Raw genomic sequence first — 18,261 nt, forward strand, 5'->3', positions numbered from 1 at the left:
GGGGGAGTTGGTGGGGTTGGGAGCTGAGCTGTGCCGTGGCCACGTTTCCTTGGGCCCGAAGCGCCGCCCGGGCTGACGACGGCGACGACGACTCCAACCACGGCGACATTTTTGGTCGGTTTCCTTGGCTCCTTTCGTCGGGATTCGGGTGTTTCGCTCTGGACGAGTGGGCGTCGCGCTGGCTTGCAACCGAAGAAAGGCAAGGCACGGTCACATCGACTCGGAAGGCTTGCTCGTCTGGCAATCCTCCAATGGGCGTACGTGAGATACTTTTCAAATTTACAAGTCAACACTTACTTTTACATCACAGAGTTATATTACCTTATCAGCAGCTTATCTCTCTAGGCTCCACACTGTAAAAAAACTGCGCGCGTGATAAAAAAAATAGTTAGCTTCTTCACCCGTCTGGATTGTTTGAAAACAAACTGTTCGTTCGTTCATAACAAATTTAGTACTGGAACTTCATTTTCAGAGTATTTTCGGGGAGAACTCAGTGTTCAAATAAAGAGCACGGGTAGGTAATCGCTACGAGAAAAAAAAGAGCACGTTAAACGCGCAATCAGGGAGGGAACGTGCGGCCCCCATCCCTAGGCTGTGTTGACGTGCACGTGATCCGGTGACTTGTTCCTTCTCTCTGCAGTTTACCCCTCTACATGACATATATATTTTAGTGACAACTTATGGTACCAAGTTATATATACACAATAAAACAAACTTGTGACAGTGATAAGGTTGTGTCTAGTTATCTGCCGACAGATTTTATTATATAGTAAAATTTGTCAGATTTTTTATACACACAATCTAGTACATAGTTATAGCACAAATCCTAAAGCACAATCAAACAAACGCATAGGAATGCGACAGATTTGGTACTAAAGAAATCTGTCAACAAATAAATAAAAAAAGTCTAGTGATAACTTATGCAGGGACTCTAATACAACTTCTGTCATATGTCTCAACACCTCTAGTAGTAGTTTATATTGGTATTGGGTATCATCTTATTCTTATACCAGGAACTCGTGTACCTGACAACTCATGTGGATACTTACCTTTTATACCTAAGTGATAAAGCTGTCTGGATTTTTAAAATTTAACTGTTTGTTCGTTCATAACAACTTTTGCATTATTTTAATAGATTTGAATATACTGAAACTTCATTTTTCTTATTATTTTCAGGGCGAACTCAGTGTTCAGATAAAAGAGCAAGGTAATCGCTAAGAAAAAAAAGATAAGACCATAGAATGATTGGGCCTAGTTAGGCCTGGTGGGCTTAAAACCTCACACGCTGATCCAGTCGGAAGCAGGTGACCCCACGACTTGCGCCTGCCTTCTCCGGCTGCCCGGCGTCCAAGCTCCGAGCACTAGAGTCCGGGCCCCCGAACCCACCGCAGGGGAGTGACGCGGGCTGACGACTGAGATCCCGGCGTGCGGAACCGGCCCGAGCAGGCGACCAGACCGCCGCGCGGATGGCGGCGGCCGCGGCGCAGCTGCTGGGCGAGGACGGGCGCGGCTACGAGCTCGCGCGGCGGCTGGAAGCGTGCGGCGCGTGGCGCGCGTGGCTGGGCGACGACGCCGCGCACGCCGCGCTCGCGCAGCACCTCACGTCCCCGGCCACCTGGGACGCCTTCCTCTCCCCCGCCGCCTCCCCGTCGCCGCCCCCGCGCCCGCTCCTCCTCCTCCAGCTCCGCGTCCGCGCGCTCCTCTTCGACAAGGCCTCCGCTGCGCTCCAGCTTGCCCCCCGCGGCGCGGGCTCTGCAGGCCTTCACTCCATCAACGCCAACTGTGAGTGCATTTCACACGCTGCTCTCGCCATTGGGTTGCTGGGATTTAGGGATCTGCTGCTCGAATCTCCAGGGCCCGAGGAATTTTGCGCTTGAATTTCGTGAAAAATTCGGTGCTGGGTTTCAGTGGTATCATCCGGGGATGGCTGGCTACCTGTTTAGTGGCGTGAAGTAAGCGTTGTGCACATTGTAGCTTGAAATGGTAATGTGAATTTGTTTAGAAATTAGTAGACACTGAATTTCGGGATTTACTTTAAAATTGAGCTTAAAACTTTGCCTAGTTTTGTACCAGTTGTTGGCAAAACGTGGTAACTTCTAGAATTGTAATTCGATATAAAGTTGTGGTAACTTCTAGGATGTGGAAATTAGTAGACACTGAATTTCAGAATCTACTTTAAAATTTAGCTTTAAAACTGTCCCTGGTTTAGGATGTACTAGTTGTGGTAACTTCTAGGCAATGTTCCACTGGCATCTAGGAAATGTCAGCTTCCATAGACAGTAAGGCATTATATTTTGTCTTATATTGCAATTCTTTTTTCCTTTTCCTTTTGTACCCATTCTAGATAACACTAATTGGATTTAGGTTCAATTGGACAGGAAGTGGCAAGACTTTTGAAAATCCATTCACGTAATTTTAAAACTGCACAGCATTACTAAGTAGCATGTGATTTGCATGATAATTAGATATAGCGATATACATAGCTTCCTGTACAAGGTTCTTTCTGCAATTAATACCGTCGTTCGTATTATTTAAAATGTCATCTCTATGCATTGCTAAATTTTCCTACCATGGCAATTTAGCTATTTCCGGATCTTCTGTCTAGATTTACATTTTAATACGCAGCTTTAGGAAGCTGGAAACTTGCATGCTCAATAATAAAAAACATCTATGAAGTCATTTTGAGAAGTAAATAAGTGTTTATTTTTAAAGAAGAAAGCAGTAAAGGATGTTTTTTACGACTGATTGATATTTTCTGGTTTGTTATCTCCAGATCTTGAGCTTCATGGAGATGATATTTATTTCTCTTTGGAAGATGAGCATGAAGATAATGCTCAACATCAAGTATGTTAGACCTTTCCCATTTCGTGCTCGTTTTTGTTATTACTGGCTGATGTATATGAAAGAAACATTTTTTTTCCTTTTTGGCATTTTTGTCCCTTATTTCTTGAATAATGTGCTTCTTCTATGCAACATTTCAAGCCACACTCCATTTGGCATGTAGTTCATGTTGTACTTTGTAGTCTTATTTGATTTCAGATGTATTACATTATTTTCGTAGTTAAAACATTTCACATGTTCTTTGTGGTACATTCATTGTTACATGAATCAGCTTTCTCCATGATATGCTATTGTTATTAGTTTTTATATAGATTCCATCATTCCAAATCCACCCATTAACTAAAAAACTCCTGGACATATTGCTGCCGGGCTGGTTAATCTAATTATTTATGAAATGGGAAAATTGCAAAAAAAAAAACTGTTAGGCTGCAAGTTAGGTTCTTTATTGCATAATGAAATGTTGGCACTTGTCTTGCTATGGACTGCAGCCTTCTGAGTTCATCAATGTATGCTGCCGCTGTATCAATTCTCATTTCATTTTTTAGATGAACTGTTGTAATTCATGCCATGCACCTTAAGTTACGTGAATCAAATCCCTGACTGTTGAGTACTTGAATGTGGCCCTTAACTGTTTACTATGCATCTTATGAACTGTTGTTATATGGCATAGTTGCAATCCTGGTATGCTAACCAAAGATGGCATCAATTCATCTGCTATATTCTGATTCTTTAAGACTTCCCATGCCCTGCAGGTGCATTCTAGAACCGCATTTAGTCCAAGCAGGGATGGTTCAATGTTGTCTCAAAGGCATAACCGATATGACGAATTACCTGACTCGTGGTACAAACAATATGCTAACAAATTCAGGACATGGCACAGTACGCTTCGGGCAGGTGACAAAGAAATACCAAAGAGAACACCAGAGGGAATGTCTGACTATCTTAAGGTTTGCAGTGCACATAAAAGGAAGAGAGCAGTGTTTATGGATGATCCCAGCATATCTGCTCCCATGGTGGAAAATGGCCCTTCCCTGCACTCAAAGAATGCTGGGGAGCACAGCAATTCAGCTGAAGAAACTTTAATTCCAGAAATTAGATTTCCATCTGACTGTGTTCCAGAAAGTGCAATTCCGAAAACAAGTGGGATATCTATGACCAAAATAGATGTTCATGGGGTTCTTGATAACTTACCAGCACCAGTTAGCCGCAACACTGCAATGCTTGAAAGGTTTGGAATGGTACCTGAATATTACAAGACAGGAAACAAATATAGAGGAAAAGATGGATCTAGAGTAGAAGGGAAATCTTTAAGTCAAGAGCAAGCCTTGCTCATGACAAGGAAATTGGTTGCTCGTTACTTAGCAAATTCAGGCTTTCATAGTGGAACTGCGGTCTCTATTGATGTTCTTTCAGAGATAATTATTAAGCACATATGTAAATTGGGACGCAACTTGAAGCTTCTAACTGATAGCTACAGGAAGCAATTTTCATCGGTTGAACTCCTTAAGATGTTCCTACAGACTGTTGGCTACAGGTATGTCGATCCTGTCATGTATAAGTTTGTATCTGTCTAGTTTGTATTCCTTTTGCCTCATTTGGTGTTTCTGGTTGGGACTCTAGAGAGTGTATATTGGTTGTTGTCAGAGAGTTTATACCTTGATTCATATGACTGCTGTTACGACCATTTTGCTAGATTTGTCAGTCTATTGTAATGTCTGCCCCTTCCATTTATCAGTAGAAAATACTTTCCCCAATTTTTAAAATGTAACGCACTGTAGGCATGTATTTATAACTAAAAGTTGAAGTTGAATTGAAGAAATCAGATGCACCGCTACACCAAACTTTTTATATCCATTTAGTCTGAATTTCATCCTTGCATATATCCATCCACCAATTCGATTCATGCGGTCACATTCCAAACAACTAAAAAAAAAACTCGACCAGGGGGAGAGACATCCCCCTGATTTTCATCTTAAGAAGCTTGTGCCGTGACTCGAACCTGGGCTGGCTCAGCAAACCGCTTCTCTGGCGTGTTCGGCTGACCAGTTGCACCATGAGAGTGTTGGCACATTCCAAACAACTGACTGGTATCTGGACCTGTACTGTCAAGTTCAAGATTTGTATGGTCGGTTACATCTTTTCTAGTATTAGATTCTTGCTCTTCACTGCCAATCTGCTGGATCATGGTTGGGGTTCAATAACATGTTACCTTGCCCAGACATCTTCCTTAATTCATGGCTAAAATAACCAGTCATAACATATCTGGACATCTTGATATAGGTTCGATCTATACCAGTCATAACATATCTATACTTGTCATAACACACTATTTAGAAAATAGCTGCCGGAATCTTGATTGGTTTTTATGTGATATGTAGTAACATTGGGCCCTTGATGGAGATCACAAAGATGGGAAATAGAGTGGCCAACTACCCCGTTCATCAAGATGCACAAGTTCTTCAGTCACAACATCCAAACTCCCTTCTTCATGCACAGCAGGTACATAATTACTGCTAATTGGCCATACTTTGTAGTTTGGTTTGTGTTCAGTAAATTTATTTTCTATTGCATATGTAGATTTCTTCTTGAGAAGAATAGTTTTAAAAAAAGGACGTACCTAGTGCCGTAGGCTCCCGCACTGTGCGGGGTCTGGGGGAGGTTATTAGCGGGAGGTCTTTCCCACACACCGTGCAATATGTAGAGACCACCGCTCGAACCTGTGACCTCTCGGTTCACAGGCGGCAAGCACTACCACTTGCACCAGGCCGCCCTTTTGAGAAGAATAGTTTTATTAGATTAAAAAAAGAAAAATGCCCGTGCTGCATCTATCCATAGCAAGGCAAGTGTGAGTGGATTTACCCAACTAAACAGACCCTTTTGGTGATCTAGGCTGCCTGCCACTTTGAGTCAGTTGGTGAAAGTATATATTGCTTGATCGTCAATTCGTTAGCAGGGACAAGATACCACATTCTTCAAACTGGATTTCAGAGGAATTCTGTTTTTCATTCTCAGTTTGGTTTGGACCCTATGGTGGTTATCACTTACCAGTGAAAACTAATAGGCTTGTTTGACATTATTGTTAATTTTTGTTAAGGAACTAATCAGGTAGTGGCTTCAAAGAGTACTCTGAATTCTGAAATAGATCCATTAACTTGCTAGAATGGTGCATAATGACATTGGTAGCTACTAAGACTGACATTTGTCGACCCTTTCTCAGTTAAAGCCTCTTTTGATATCTGATATGTTTGAGGTAGCGAATGTGATTATGCCCTAGTATTTGCCTGTTGAATCATATGAGTTCTATGAAACCAGCTTGATTTTGAGTCAGCAATTGATCAGTCAGCACTATGATGAGAAACTTTTCAAGTATATTTGTAGCAGACCCGCCTAAATTAAACCGCATAAATTAAGATGATAGTTAGCGCACTTAAGCCGGTTTAATTTAGGCGGGTCTGCTACAATATTTGTTCTATGGAATCCGTTGTTTCTTTCAGTTACCTAAGCTGTTTGAAACAAATGACTCCTGAAATTTGTGTTGTCAGGCATGATGATATAACTATTTTTCTGCGTATATACATAGTAATATAGGTATCCTTGTTCAAGACTGTAATCAGTTGCTCAAATATCTTTGAGAGCATGATAATGCCCTATTCGACATGACATTGTTACATATCCACAATCGCAGCTTACAAGGCAGTTTCCTCTGCAACTGCTTCAGAATTTGACACCACAGCAACAGCAACAGCTTCAGAATTTGACACCACAGCAGCAGCAGCTTCTGCAGCAGCATCATTGGCTGAGGCGGAGCCAATTGAGCAGCCCCCGTGGTCCTCTTACGATGGCAGACAAGAACCAGCCTATGGTGAATGTGAAGATCGAGAACACTACGGATTCTCAAATAGATGGCCCATATGGATCTTTCAGTAGACAACAGCAATTAAACCTAAGGCAGCAGCAGTTGTTGCATCATCAGCAACAGCAACTTCAGCAGCAACACATCCAGCAGCAGCAGCAGCAGCAGCAGCAGCACCTTAATCAGCAGCAGCAGCAATTACAACAGCAGCAGCAACTACAACAACAGCAGCACCTTAATCAGCAGCAGCAGCAGCAGCACCTACAACAACAGCAGCAGCAGCTTAACCAGCAGCAGCACCTGCAACAACAACAGCAACTTAGCCAGCAGCAGCAGCAGCACCACCACCAAATGACCATGTCAGCAAACCAGAATGCACAGCTAGCACAGCAATTCAAGCAAGTGCCAGCAATGTAAGCATCAACTGCTCAAGCCGTTGGTTTGACCCCTTCTTATTAATTGTTGTTCAATCTAAACCATGATTTACCATGCAGGAGTGCATACGGCATGCGGATGCCGATGCAGCCTATGAAAGTAGAAGCCTTCCATGAACTGGTGAGCGGAGACTCCTCGCTGAAGCAGGACAACGACCCTAACAAACTTACTTCTCCGAAGTAGTAGACGCTCTTGCCTGTTGTGTCTACCTGCGGTGTACAAAGGATAGCGCTTATTGCTGTTTCCCATTTTCCTCGCAAAAACCTCATGATTCGCGAGCTTGATTGCATGCAGCAAAAAAAGAAAAAAAAAAGAAAAAAAAGAGACAAGACGTGTACTGTAGATGTAAGGTATCTGGCTAGTTCCTTTACTGAACGTTCTTATACAGCTCAATGCCAAAAGATTATACTAGTTTCGCATCATCGTACATGTCTGTACATATTGTCTATACATTTTGATTCACCAATCACCACTAAGCCGTCCTCGGCCGAGTGAGCTGCACCGAAACGGAGCACCGGAATAGAATGGTTGGGCGACGACGCCTCCCAGACTTCTAGAGCACAGAATTCGGCTGCCGGGAGCAGGATTCTCCCGCCGCCCAGCAGGCAAAGCGTGCGCGAGTTTCTCTTCACGTTTTTTTTTTTGAACGAACAAGCACAGACTGTGCTTATTTCTATTAATAAAGAAGGTAGTACAGGCGAGAACCACGGAAGGTTTCTTTACAAAACAAAAAAGACACAAGAGACTGTACATAAGCCGGCCGCGGCCGGCCGCTAGTCACCAACGAAGCTCGCCAGGTGTCTAGCTCCTGCGAATCCCCACATCCTTGCCTCCTCCTTAATTTTCCCCAACAGTGATAAAGTCGAAACCTCGCGACGGTCAAAAATTTTTGAGTTCCTTTCCTTCCAAATCTCCCAGTTTACCAGCAGTAGGAGTGATTTAATAGCCCTCTTCGGAACGTTCCGAAGCTTTCCCATAAAATGCCACAACTCATTGACCGAGTACGTGCTGTCTCACCCACTTGGGTGCAGTTGCTGGCAGTTTAGCCAATCAGCGATTAGCCTCCACATTCGTTTTGTATAGCGGCACTTGACAAGTAGGTGATGTGTCGATTCTGGTTCAGTACGGCAGAGGGGGCACACATCGCTTCTCGGCCAGCCCCTGATTGCCAGCCGGTCGGACGTCCAAACTCTATTCTTGATAATGAGCCATGCAAAAAATTTGCACTTTGGTGGCGCCCATGATTTCCAAATGAGTAGATGCAGATCCGTTTTAATTGACCCCCGATATGCTGAGGCTGTAGTGTACTCCCCGTTGGCCGTCCACTTCCACTTGATTGTGTCCTCCGCGCCCTCTCTTCACGTTCTGGATCATCCGGCTGATCGAACTGAAGACGGTGGATATGTCTAGACTCTAGACTCTCGAGTCTCGACCTGTCCCTCTCCGGCTCTCCGATCTCGTGACCCGGCGAGACGAAAGGGACAGCTGCGACCTGCATGCCTGCCCGAGCAACTCGATTTCCTCTGGGAGATGCACATGCCAGCCAGCCGCCGGTGATTCGACCTCTCTTTTCAGAGGGGAAATCGTGTCCCGTATCCCGCTGGGGGCATCGGTTGTGGCTTGCGAGTTGCCACTGGAAGGAAGAAGCTAGGGGAACCCGGGCTTTCACTTTTGCTGCTTCTGTGCAAGGTTCTCCATCCCTCGCTCCACTCACCCAGTCGCTTTCACCTTTCGAAAAGCTCCACCGTCCACCCAATTACAAATTTACAATGGCTAAGAATCGATTTCTACCAGCACATCATCATCACGGAATCGAACCAAGGACTCGACGGCAAATTATATAGTAGGCAAATAAAGCAATCTCGTTCGGTAACAAAGACATCACACACGCAGGCAGCTGGCAGAGATGTGAGAAGAGATTACACACACTTGTCTTGGTATCAACTGGATCGAGGGTACATGCAGGGGAAATCACCAGCTGCAGCTGGAAGGAATAAAATCACTACATAGGCGGCGTACATCGTGGTTACAACAAGCTCTTTCTTCCTCGATCCGGAGCTGAAGCTGTTCCTGTACAACGCTGGAAGCACGAGCAACCAGCTCTGGAATCCTCTTCCTAGCTGACGAAGATGATGGAGGGGTCGCAGCAGCACTCGTCGATGAGGCAGCAGCAGCAAAGCGCGGCCAGGCTGCAAATAACACACAGGCACACAAAAAGTGAGCTCGCTAGCAGACTTGTGCCTACACCCGCTAAAACTATTTACAGAACATGAACAAGAACAAGGAATTGATTGATTGGGCGTACATACTTACCAGCCTTCGAGGAAGCTCGGCTCCCTCCTCGGCGGCGGCGCGGCGTACTGCGGCGGCGCCATCACCGGCGGGCCCTGGTACGGCCCCTGGTAGTAGCCTTTTGCCATACGCAAAACAAGAAAGAAACATCCCCTGTCAGAACTCAGAACCACACCCCGTAGCTATTCTCCACAAATCAAGAAGATTGAGCAGCAGCGGATGATGACAAACATTACCTTGTGCCGGGTAGGGGTAGGCGTACTTGGGATCGCTACTCATCTTCGTCCCCTGCTGCGCTCCTCTGTTCCTTTCTTCCTCCGGGGAGGCTTCAATTACCTAGCTCCTGAAAGCTGGAAGAAGCAAGCCGAGCAGCTGCTGGAAGGAAGAACCGAAGAAGCAAAAGCCAAAAGGTGACGCGACGACGCGGACGGCAGGCGGCAGCGGGGAATGGAGCAGGTGGTGGCGACGCGCGCGCCTCCTTTTTGGCCTTGTTTGGTGATGCTAAATTTCTAACACGCACAAATTCCGAAAAAAGAATCTCGCATGCATGAAGCACTAAATGAAGTCAATTTACAAAACCTTTTTAGAGATGGGTGTAACTTTTCACGACGAATCTAATGACAGTAATTAATCGATAATTAGCTACAGTGATGCTGCAGTAACCATCATCTAATCATGCGGTCAAAGACCTCATTAGATTCTTCAGTGTCACTAGCGCGAGGGTTCCGAAGTTAGTTTTATAAACTGACTTTGTTTGACACTATAATTAATGGTCAAAGTTTGTTAGTATTCATTAGCGCTACAATTCTGAACCAAACCAAACAAGGCTAGCCGAGAGCTGACGGTGTGAGGACGTGGCGGCGCGACGTGTCGGGCTCGCGCTTGTGGCCGGCGGGAGGGGGTTGGCACGGGTGGAGAAGCATCTGGAACGCCCGCGGGCGAGGTCGAACTGCGCCCGGGAAAAACAACGGCTTCCGGTTGGGGTTTGGTTGCGTGGGTTGGTTGCTTGGGTGCGAGCCCGTTCGGATGGCCTTATTTTGGCTGGCTGGATGAATAGGATGGCTGGATGAACAGTCACTGCTGGTTTTGGCTGGTTCGTCTGGAAATGGCTGGTTCGGCTGGTTTTTGGCGCCAAAGCCCACTGGACATTCAAATTCAAATTTTTGTGCCAATGCAACACATTACATGAACAAAATGGTACCATTCGTGCATATCCAATTACATTTTTGGCGCCAAAGACCTGACAGTGACATTCAAATAACAGTTATTTACACATAACATTCGGACCAACAAACTACTAATTCGACCATTCAACATTAACAATTAACTGATCAACATTAAGAATTAAAAAAATCCTCAATCAACATCAGTTTCATACATGGCGCCAAACCACAAGTCCGTTTTGGTTGTTCACATAATAATACCACATTCAGAGTCCAGTCACCAGCAACAAATCATAAATCATGCCGGCCACACAGCAGCAGAAACTAACTCCCTCAATTCTGAGGTATTAGTTGCAGTATTCATCGCCACCCACTCCGACGGATCGTAAGTTGAACCATCTCCATATTGACGCAGCCACAGATAATTCTCCATTGCAAAGCATGATATGATAATCCATGCTTGTTTTTCCCTCCTGAAGAATGGAACCCCTTCCAGGATATGCCACCGCTCTTTCAAATGCCCAAACCTCCTTTCAATGATATTGCGCAGCTTGGAGTGAATGTAGTTAAATTTCTCGTGACGATCTAATGTGCGAACATCAACACCCCTAAAATGTGACCTATGGTACCTAGTATCCCGGAAAGGAGTCATGTACCCTTGCTGCTCCATATAACCCGAGTCCGCCAGGTAGTACCGGCCTACAAAAATTGTACAATTTTAAGTCTTCTCACTATGGTCACTTGTTGCAACAAACTGGGTACACTACTGTTGCAACATAAGCTTGAAAAATAAGCACAAACCTGGTGGTGGATGCGGGAATCTTTGATCCGCCTGACAATCTTGGAGAACCGCCATATCATGACATGCACCCGCCTTCCCGGCTCCCACATAGGTGAATCGGCCATGCATGTCCACTATGGCGCAAACATTAATCGAAACTTCTCCGTCCCTATTAATGAAGTCAACTCTGGCTTCTTGATTCACTTCCACCGGTATGTGAGTGCCATCTATAGCACCTATGCATCCATCAAACCATGGTGCATATTCCGCAAGTTCGCTGCTCACTTGTGTATAGTGCCTATCGGCTGGAACTAGTACAGTCTGTGCCCACCTAAACATAATCTCTGCCAGCTTAGAAGTCTTCCTACTAATTGTATCTAAAGACCTTTCGAATCTATCCCTGCATTCTCTAACACCAGCCCCGTGTGCACAAGTCCAGATATATAAACCTAAAGCTTCCATGGAACCACAATCTTTTGTACTTTTCAGCCCATATGAAAGTAAGCGGTCATGCAAGTTCAGAAAAGCATCACGAGACATACGTAAATTATCTATGCATTTAGTAGGGTCATCAAGACTCAATTTCATCCATTGAGCTCCAGTCAGCTTGGTTATGGGACAAGGAGGATTTACCAAAGGTGGCTGCATCCTGAGGATTGCTTTAATCCTTCTCAACACCTCAGCTGCTGCAGCCAAGTTCTTAACGTCGTGGCTGTCGGTAGAAGACCCACTAGGCGACGATTGCTCGCTGCTGTCCATCTGCAACTCAAAATGGCAAGAAAACAGTTAACAACATAGTGAAGGAATAATTTATAACAACATTGTGAAGGAATAATTTATAACACATAGCCAGGTAGTGCAGCTCACATAGTCTGTTCAGCACACAAACATTGATTATGAACCAAAGTTTATAACACAACACAAACATTGAGCAGCAACCAAAGTTCATAAAACGGTCTGTAGTACAACAACCATGACTGGAAGTACGCAACACTGGAATTACGAAAACAGATACACACGACGGCCACGCAACAGCATTGTTTGTTTGGATCACTTGGACTTCATGCTCATCATGTCCAAAGTAACCTTGACATAGTTGTACCGCCCTTCTTTGGTCACCAAACCCAGGAAAGCCCTACGATGCAGCCTGTGGGTGCAAAGACTCAAGGCCTGGGCAAAAAATATATCGCTCTCGTTGTACCCATCCTCTTTCAAAATCTGATTGACTTGGGCTATCTCCTCGGCTTCAGTGATATGACGGGACTTGCGCTCCTTCGCGTCCTTGATGATATTGTCGAGGTCTTCAAGGCAGTCATCAAGGGAGGGCGTCTGGCTACTCTTCATTTTAATTGGGCTGCAAACTGAATGCTCCCTGGTGGATCGTTTGGAGCACTGACCATCACTTCGGGATCTTACAGGCTCATTGGACAAATCCTGAGGAGTCCGAGGGCTGTCACCACTAGAGGTTTGGTCCATACCATGTCCACCAGCTGAATACAACTCGCCCCTATCACGGGGGGTGTGTCCGAAAAGCGAGAACAATTGTTCACAGAATGGCGGGCGTTTGTACTTATCACCAGCTGGTTCATAACTTTCCTGCACGTGCGGCATGGTTCGACATGTTAGTAAGCAGTTAATGGAAACAGGCTCATATTATCGTGGATTGAAGGATAAGGTCCAAGCTAGTACCCCATGGACAGCCGCATACCAAACGGGGTCAACTGCCACCTCACCGGTCTCCGGGTCACGGCCTAAGCCAGTGTGTTTGCACCCGTCGCGCCAGTTGAAGTACAATCTTTTGAGTTTGTTGAACTTGTTTTGGATCTGTTTCTTGCTGTATCCCAATTTAGTGGAATCGTTGAAGGAACGATAAATATTAGTCCAGCCGATGGAGGTAGGGCCTTTCTCTCCCCAATGGCATAGTTGTTTCTGCTTAGCCACAAGGTCAAGCATCAGGGACAACTTACGGTCATCCCAGTTAGCACGATCACGAGACATCTGTACCAAGGTTTGCCATTTGTTTGTTTTATCTACATGGATCTTATGGAAATGAATGTAAGCAGACGGCATATGTACGTAATGGACGTGACACTTGCCTGCTCAGTAGGCTTCGCGCGTCTTGAATGGAGGTTGTACTGCCTGGCTGGAGTGGGGGAGCACGAGGAAGTAGATGACGCTGCCAGTATGGTCAACGTTGGCCAGGCGCTGCCTAAACTCGAAGTAGATCAAATCTGAAAGGAACAAAGGTCATCTGAGATGAACAGTCAGCAAAAAAAGGGTAGCATAACTTCAAAATACTTGCAGTGTCAGTAGCTACAAAATAGAAACTAGCCTGAGACAGAAAGAACCGCTAAACTTTTTTAAGCATATGAACATGTCGTATTCATAGTTTTGTGTGATATTTTTTTAAACAGAACAATATCTCCCAGGGAAATCAAGAAACAGAAAGAGCAGGTATACAGACTAGACAATGCAAAAACATGTCAGCCAAAGCATTCCATGGTGTTCATGCATCTAATTCATGAAACTATTGCTTGCTTGCTTGCAACAGCAACTAAATCTTGATAGGATAAACGACATTGCTAACCTGCTGTTTCACTTTCTTGAAATCCAGCAAACGCAAATGCTCAAGTTTCAACAGTAGGTCACACAACTCGCTGGATACCCTAACTCCCACGGTCCCACCACCCTCTCTCAAGTCATAGCATCTGGCTATACCTTTAGAATTTACAGAATGCATAGCCATGTTCAAGTATTAGAAATTGAGCGATCAGTGGACTAAAGTCTGGGATCAGGTTCTAAGAACAGAGCTAGCAAGCTATCACAGTGGAGAGATCAGAGTTCAGTTTGATATCTCCTTCAACAATCAACAGACCTGATCATAAATCAGGACGAAAATTTTTAACCACTACTAGAAGACTGATAGAAGACCGTTCGAAACTATTTCGTCCTCCAGACCTCCTCTATTCTCTCTATGCCGAACCAGTCGATGAGTCCATGGAAATGGGAGCGCAATGCAACTCCGTAGCGGTTGCTAGAAGGGCGCAGCGCAATGGGTGGCAAGCAAATCACAGAAAATGAACGGATTGGGCCAAAAAAAAAACTATCCGGATTTGACTGCTCCCATCAACGAAATGGAAGACCGAAGAACAGAGCAGAACGAGGAGCTGTCAGAACGGGCGGAAATGGGAACCCATCAATGCAAGCTAGGGCTTCCAGACCAACGGAGGAACCAGTGCGAATCCGGGTGGATGCGCGCTTCCGGCGCCGGCGGAGCGCAGGACCTGAAGGAGAACTTGGAATGAGAAGGCGGGACGAGCGCCTGCCGCCGGTCAGGTTCAGATCCGTGCGATCCGGACTGGAACGGGACAGCGCGTCCGAGGGGCCAGCAGCTCGGAGTTGTGGCCGGGCGGAGCGGCGCGTCGAGGCGAACTCACCCAGCGGCCATGGCAGGCGGCGGTGGCGAGCGGCCGGCTCGGCGGAATTTTAAGCTGAAGGCGGCGCGGCGGTGGTCCGGGACGCGGCGTGGTGGACGCGGCGCGGAGGCGCGGGTGGGGGCGAGCGCGAGTGGGCGGCGGGCCGGACGCGGATGCGGTGGGGGAGGGGCCGACGAGGCGAGCGGCGGCGGATCGGGGCAGCCCCGACGGCGGAGACGCAGCTGCCCCCAACCCTAGCGGTGTCCGTGCGGATGGGAGGGCGGAGGCCGTGCGGTTCGAGTCCAGCGGGCGTGGAAATAAGCCGTTCGCCTTGTCCGTCCCAGCCGAACGGGTGGGCTTATCAGCCCAGCCAGGGCTTTTAGGCCATCCGAACAGGGCTTTTGCTGACAAACGGAACGCGCGTTCCGTTCAGTTGCTTGCTTCTCCGTGTCCTCTCTTCCCTGGGCGGCCGCGGGTCCAAGCTTCCAGCCGGCAGCCGCAGCATGGCGACGGCTTCTAGATTTCAGGACGGCACCTCCCCTGGTCGCCGTGGCGGGTTCCACCGTATGAGCATGAGTCGACGCGGCGAATTTCGGGGGCGCCAACAGCAGCCAGCAGGGTATGATAATGATGGTGAGTTCAACGTCAAGGCAAGGCGGTCAAAGGGTACCGAGGCTCGTCGGGACTTTAGTGTACAGAAGCATGTAGCCATGCATGTTTAGAATATATAATAATCAATTGCAAACTACAAAGGTTGCATACTGCATACCAAACGTTACCAAATCAACCAATGAGAATCTATAACTCAGTTGAGGAACTTTACATTGCTGGATGTCGGAGCTCGTCAAGATGGCGATACAGATAGAAGATAGCTATCAAAATCTATTGACAGCCAAAATTGGCACCAACCGGTCTGACCGGTCTGACTGAGCGGTCTGACCGGTCGAGGCACTGTGGCCTGTCCGGCGTGGGCCGACCGGTCTGACCGGTAGGTCCGACCGGTCTGACCGGTCTAGGTAGAGTCCGAGTACAACTAGAGATTTTTATAGATTTAGATCTGTAAACAGAATTTCTTGCGGGATAAGTCCACCCCACCCTATAAATATAAAGGGTCACGGCCGATTAGAGAAGACAATCGAACAAAATCAATACAAACTCTACTTTTTATCCTTTTCTCCAAACCCTAGCTTTTCCAGCCCCCTCTGCTGTTCTTCCTTCGTCTCCGCGACGTTTGAAGGCATTCTAGGTGGCCTGCCGATCCTAGAACAACCCTACGTGCGCCTATCCTGACGGGGTCCCTCCCGGGTTCGCGTTCGTCGGCCGTCGCCGATTCTCACCGGCGACCGGTCTGACCGGTCCCTTAGACCGGTCTGACCGCTCCACGCAGGAAGAGTTGCATCGAGCTCTTTCTCGCGCCGCACGATCTAGTGCGTTCGTGTGTTGACCGAGATTTGCGTCAACATACTTTTTGGCGACTCCACTGGGGAAGAAAAATCTTGGTTAATAAAACCGATCTAATCTACTCCAAGAAGATGGGCTCTAACACAGAAATCGACAAGGAGAACATCATCCCTTCATATGAGCATCTTCCGGAGGACGTTCGTTTGCTGCTGGAGGAGCGCAAGAAGAAGCGTGATGAAGAAGATCTACAAGTGGCGCTTGCGAGCATCAAGGTCGGTCGAGGTGGCAAGGTCACCAAGATCAAAGAGATCGACTTCACTTCTACCTCCTCGGATGCATCTACTGAGGTAACACCTGCTGCAACTGCTCCATCTTCTGGTGTTACTATGGAACAAATTCAGAAATTGTTAGCTGAGCGTGATGTTTATTGGGTTAATTGGCTTAGCTCTAAGGAAAGGGAATCGGCTGGTAAGAAACCAGAATCAGCCGATGAACCTCCATCTGTTTTTACTTCTGAATTTTATGTTCGTCAACCATCGGCAGCATCTCCTACGAGTCAACCTCAATATGGGATGCCGATAAATTATTTCAGTGGTCAAACTGTTACACCCACATACACTGATCCTATTATGAGTATTCCTGGTTCGGCCAACATTAGCCGAACGAACGAGATTGTTCAGTACACACCACCAGAAATCTCCAGGAATTCAGTGCCACACCCCGGTCCTATCTCCGACGAGATGTTTGACCGATATGTGCAGCGTTGGCAAAACCGGCAGAGACCGGTCAGACCGGTATATCAGCCCGGTCAGACCGGTTCCCCCCAACCGGTTCGACCGGTCGTACTGACTGGTCCGACCGGTCCATCCGGTCAGTTTATTTCAAACCAGTGAGAGGTATCTACATCCACACAGCCAAATTCTTCGAGTCATTTCGATAAAATGCTTACTGATTATAAGAATGATTTGGCTAATCTGCTTAGGGAAAGTTTTGGAGTGGATGTTAGAAGTAAAACCCGCACATACCAAAAGCTGTATCCTACTTTGTTTGATTCGGTTGCATACCCTGCTGGTTTTAGGTTGCCTGAGTTTGTTAAATTCAGTGGGGAAGATACTAGGAGTACATTTGAGCATATTAGTCAGTATCTTGCCCAATTAGGAGAAGCTGGTTCAATAAACGAGTTGAAAGTGCGTTTATTTTCTTTATCTCTAACTGGAACCGCTTTCTCATGGTTTTCATCTTTGGCACCTAATTCTATTGGTTCAGGGGAACAATTAGAGCAGAAGTTCCATGAGCACTTTTTCTGTGGGCATGATGAGCTTAAATTGTCTCACTTAACATCGGTTAGACAATCGCGTGATGAATCTGTCAATGATTATATAAGACGATTCCGCGATACAAAAAACCGATGCTTTAGTGTGAATATTGCAGAAAAGGATTTAGCTGATTTGACTTTTAATGGCTTGCGCTCTCATATTAAAGAAAGATTAGAGGGTTATGATTTCTTTACCGTTACTCAGGTGCATCAAAGAGCTTTGGCTATAGAAAGCCGAAGCAAAGAGCCTCAAGAGTCTCAAAGACATCATCGTTCTAGTGTGCATACTTTAGAATGCAATTCAAATTGTTCGGACGATGAATCTAATGATGTGTATGCTGCTGAGTTTGCTTGGCCATCTCAGAATAAACCATTTACTTGTTCGGCTCTTAAGCCGATTCAGAAAAATCGGCAAGATGAACGATTTACTTTTGATGTGTCCAAGTGCGAGAGAATATTTGATGAGTTATCTAGGATTGGATATGTTAAGATGTCACATATTCTACCGCCGCCTGAAGAGTTGAAGCGGCGAGCATATTGCAAGTTTCATAATACTTTTTCACATGCTACTAATGATTGCAATGTGTTACGTAGACAAATTCAATCGGCCATTAATGAAGGACGATTGATTACTCCTAATATGTAGGTTGATCAGAATCCTTTCCCAGTGCATGTGTTGGAATTGAAAAATCCTAAAGTGCTAGTTCGGCCGAGTCAAGCCGAATCAACCAAGGGGAAGAATGTAGTTATTGGTGATGAAAGAC

The 18,261-nt window shown here is 46.1% G+C and overlaps 2 protein-coding genes and 2 long non-coding RNA genes across 4 annotated transcripts; 2 read left to right on the top strand and 2 right to left on the bottom strand.

Annotated features, from left to right (window-relative positions):
- Nucleotides 1–1,302: 1,302 nt before the first annotated feature.
- Nucleotides 1,303–7,556, top strand: LOC120649416. Its single transcript, XM_039926208.1, has 6 exons — nucleotides 1,303–1,782; nucleotides 2,774–2,844; nucleotides 3,594–4,375; nucleotides 5,220–5,340; nucleotides 6,527–7,107; nucleotides 7,189–7,556. The coding sequence occupies exons 1-6, from the start codon at nucleotides 1,467–1,469 to the stop codon at nucleotides 7,310–7,312; spliced, it is 1,995 nt and encodes a 664-aa protein (XP_039782142.1). The 5' UTR covers nucleotides 1,303–1,466; the 3' UTR covers nucleotides 7,313–7,556.
- Nucleotides 7,557–8,938: 1,382 nt separating this feature from the next.
- On the bottom strand, nucleotides 8,939–9,721 carry LOC120649417. The gene is made up of 3 exons (XR_005665252.1): nucleotides 9,658–9,721; nucleotides 9,439–9,539; nucleotides 8,939–9,318 (listed from the first exon to the last, which is right to left on the bottom strand). It is a non-coding gene; the product is annotated as an uncharacterized LOC120649417 (long non-coding RNA).
- Nucleotides 9,722–10,840: 1,119 nt separating this feature from the next.
- On the bottom strand, nucleotides 10,841–12,916 carry LOC120649418 (putative nuclease HARBI1). The gene is made up of 2 exons (XM_039926209.1): nucleotides 11,386–12,916; nucleotides 10,841–11,283 (listed from the first exon to the last, which is right to left on the bottom strand). Exons 1-2 carry the CDS (start codon nucleotides 12,122–12,124, stop codon nucleotides 10,883–10,885), a joined length of 1,140 nt encoding a protein of 379 aa, XP_039782143.1. The 5' UTR covers nucleotides 12,125–12,916; the 3' UTR covers nucleotides 10,841–10,882.
- Nucleotides 12,917–16,472: 3,556 nt separating this feature from the next.
- LOC120648469 lies at nucleotides 16,473–18,261 on the top strand. Its single transcript, XR_005664959.1, has 2 exons — nucleotides 16,473–16,529; nucleotides 18,144–18,261. It is a non-coding gene; the product is annotated as an uncharacterized LOC120648469 (long non-coding RNA).

Source organism: Panicum virgatum, chromosome 9K (assembly GCF_016808335.1).
Source record: "Panicum virgatum strain AP13 chromosome 9K, P.virgatum_v5, whole genome shotgun sequence".
Classification (NCBI taxonomy): Eukaryota; Viridiplantae; Streptophyta; class Magnoliopsida; order Poales; family Poaceae; genus Panicum; species Panicum virgatum.

Bases quoted from the DNA above. Each gene is read 5' to 3' on its own strand.
- LOC120649416 (XM_039926208.1), top strand. From the start codon at position 1,467: ATGGCGGCGGCCGCGGCGCAGCTGCTGGGCGAGGACGGGCGCGGCTAC. The intron at 2,845-3,593 runs GTATGTTAGACC...CATGCCCTGCAG, and splicing joins AAGATAATGCTCAACATCAA to GTGCATTCTAGAACCGCATT. The intron at 5,341-6,526 runs GTACATAATTAC...CCACAATCGCAG, and splicing joins CCCTTCTTCATGCACAGCAG to CTTACAAGGCAGTTTCCTCT.
- LOC120649418 (XM_039926209.1), bottom strand. From the start codon at position 12,124: ATGGACAGCAGCGAGCAATCGTCGCCTAGTGGGTCTTCTACCGACAGC. The intron at 11,284-11,385 runs GTTTGTGCTTAT...CAATTTTTGTAG, and splicing joins ATTCCCGCATCCACCACCAG to GCCGGTACTACCTGGCGGAC.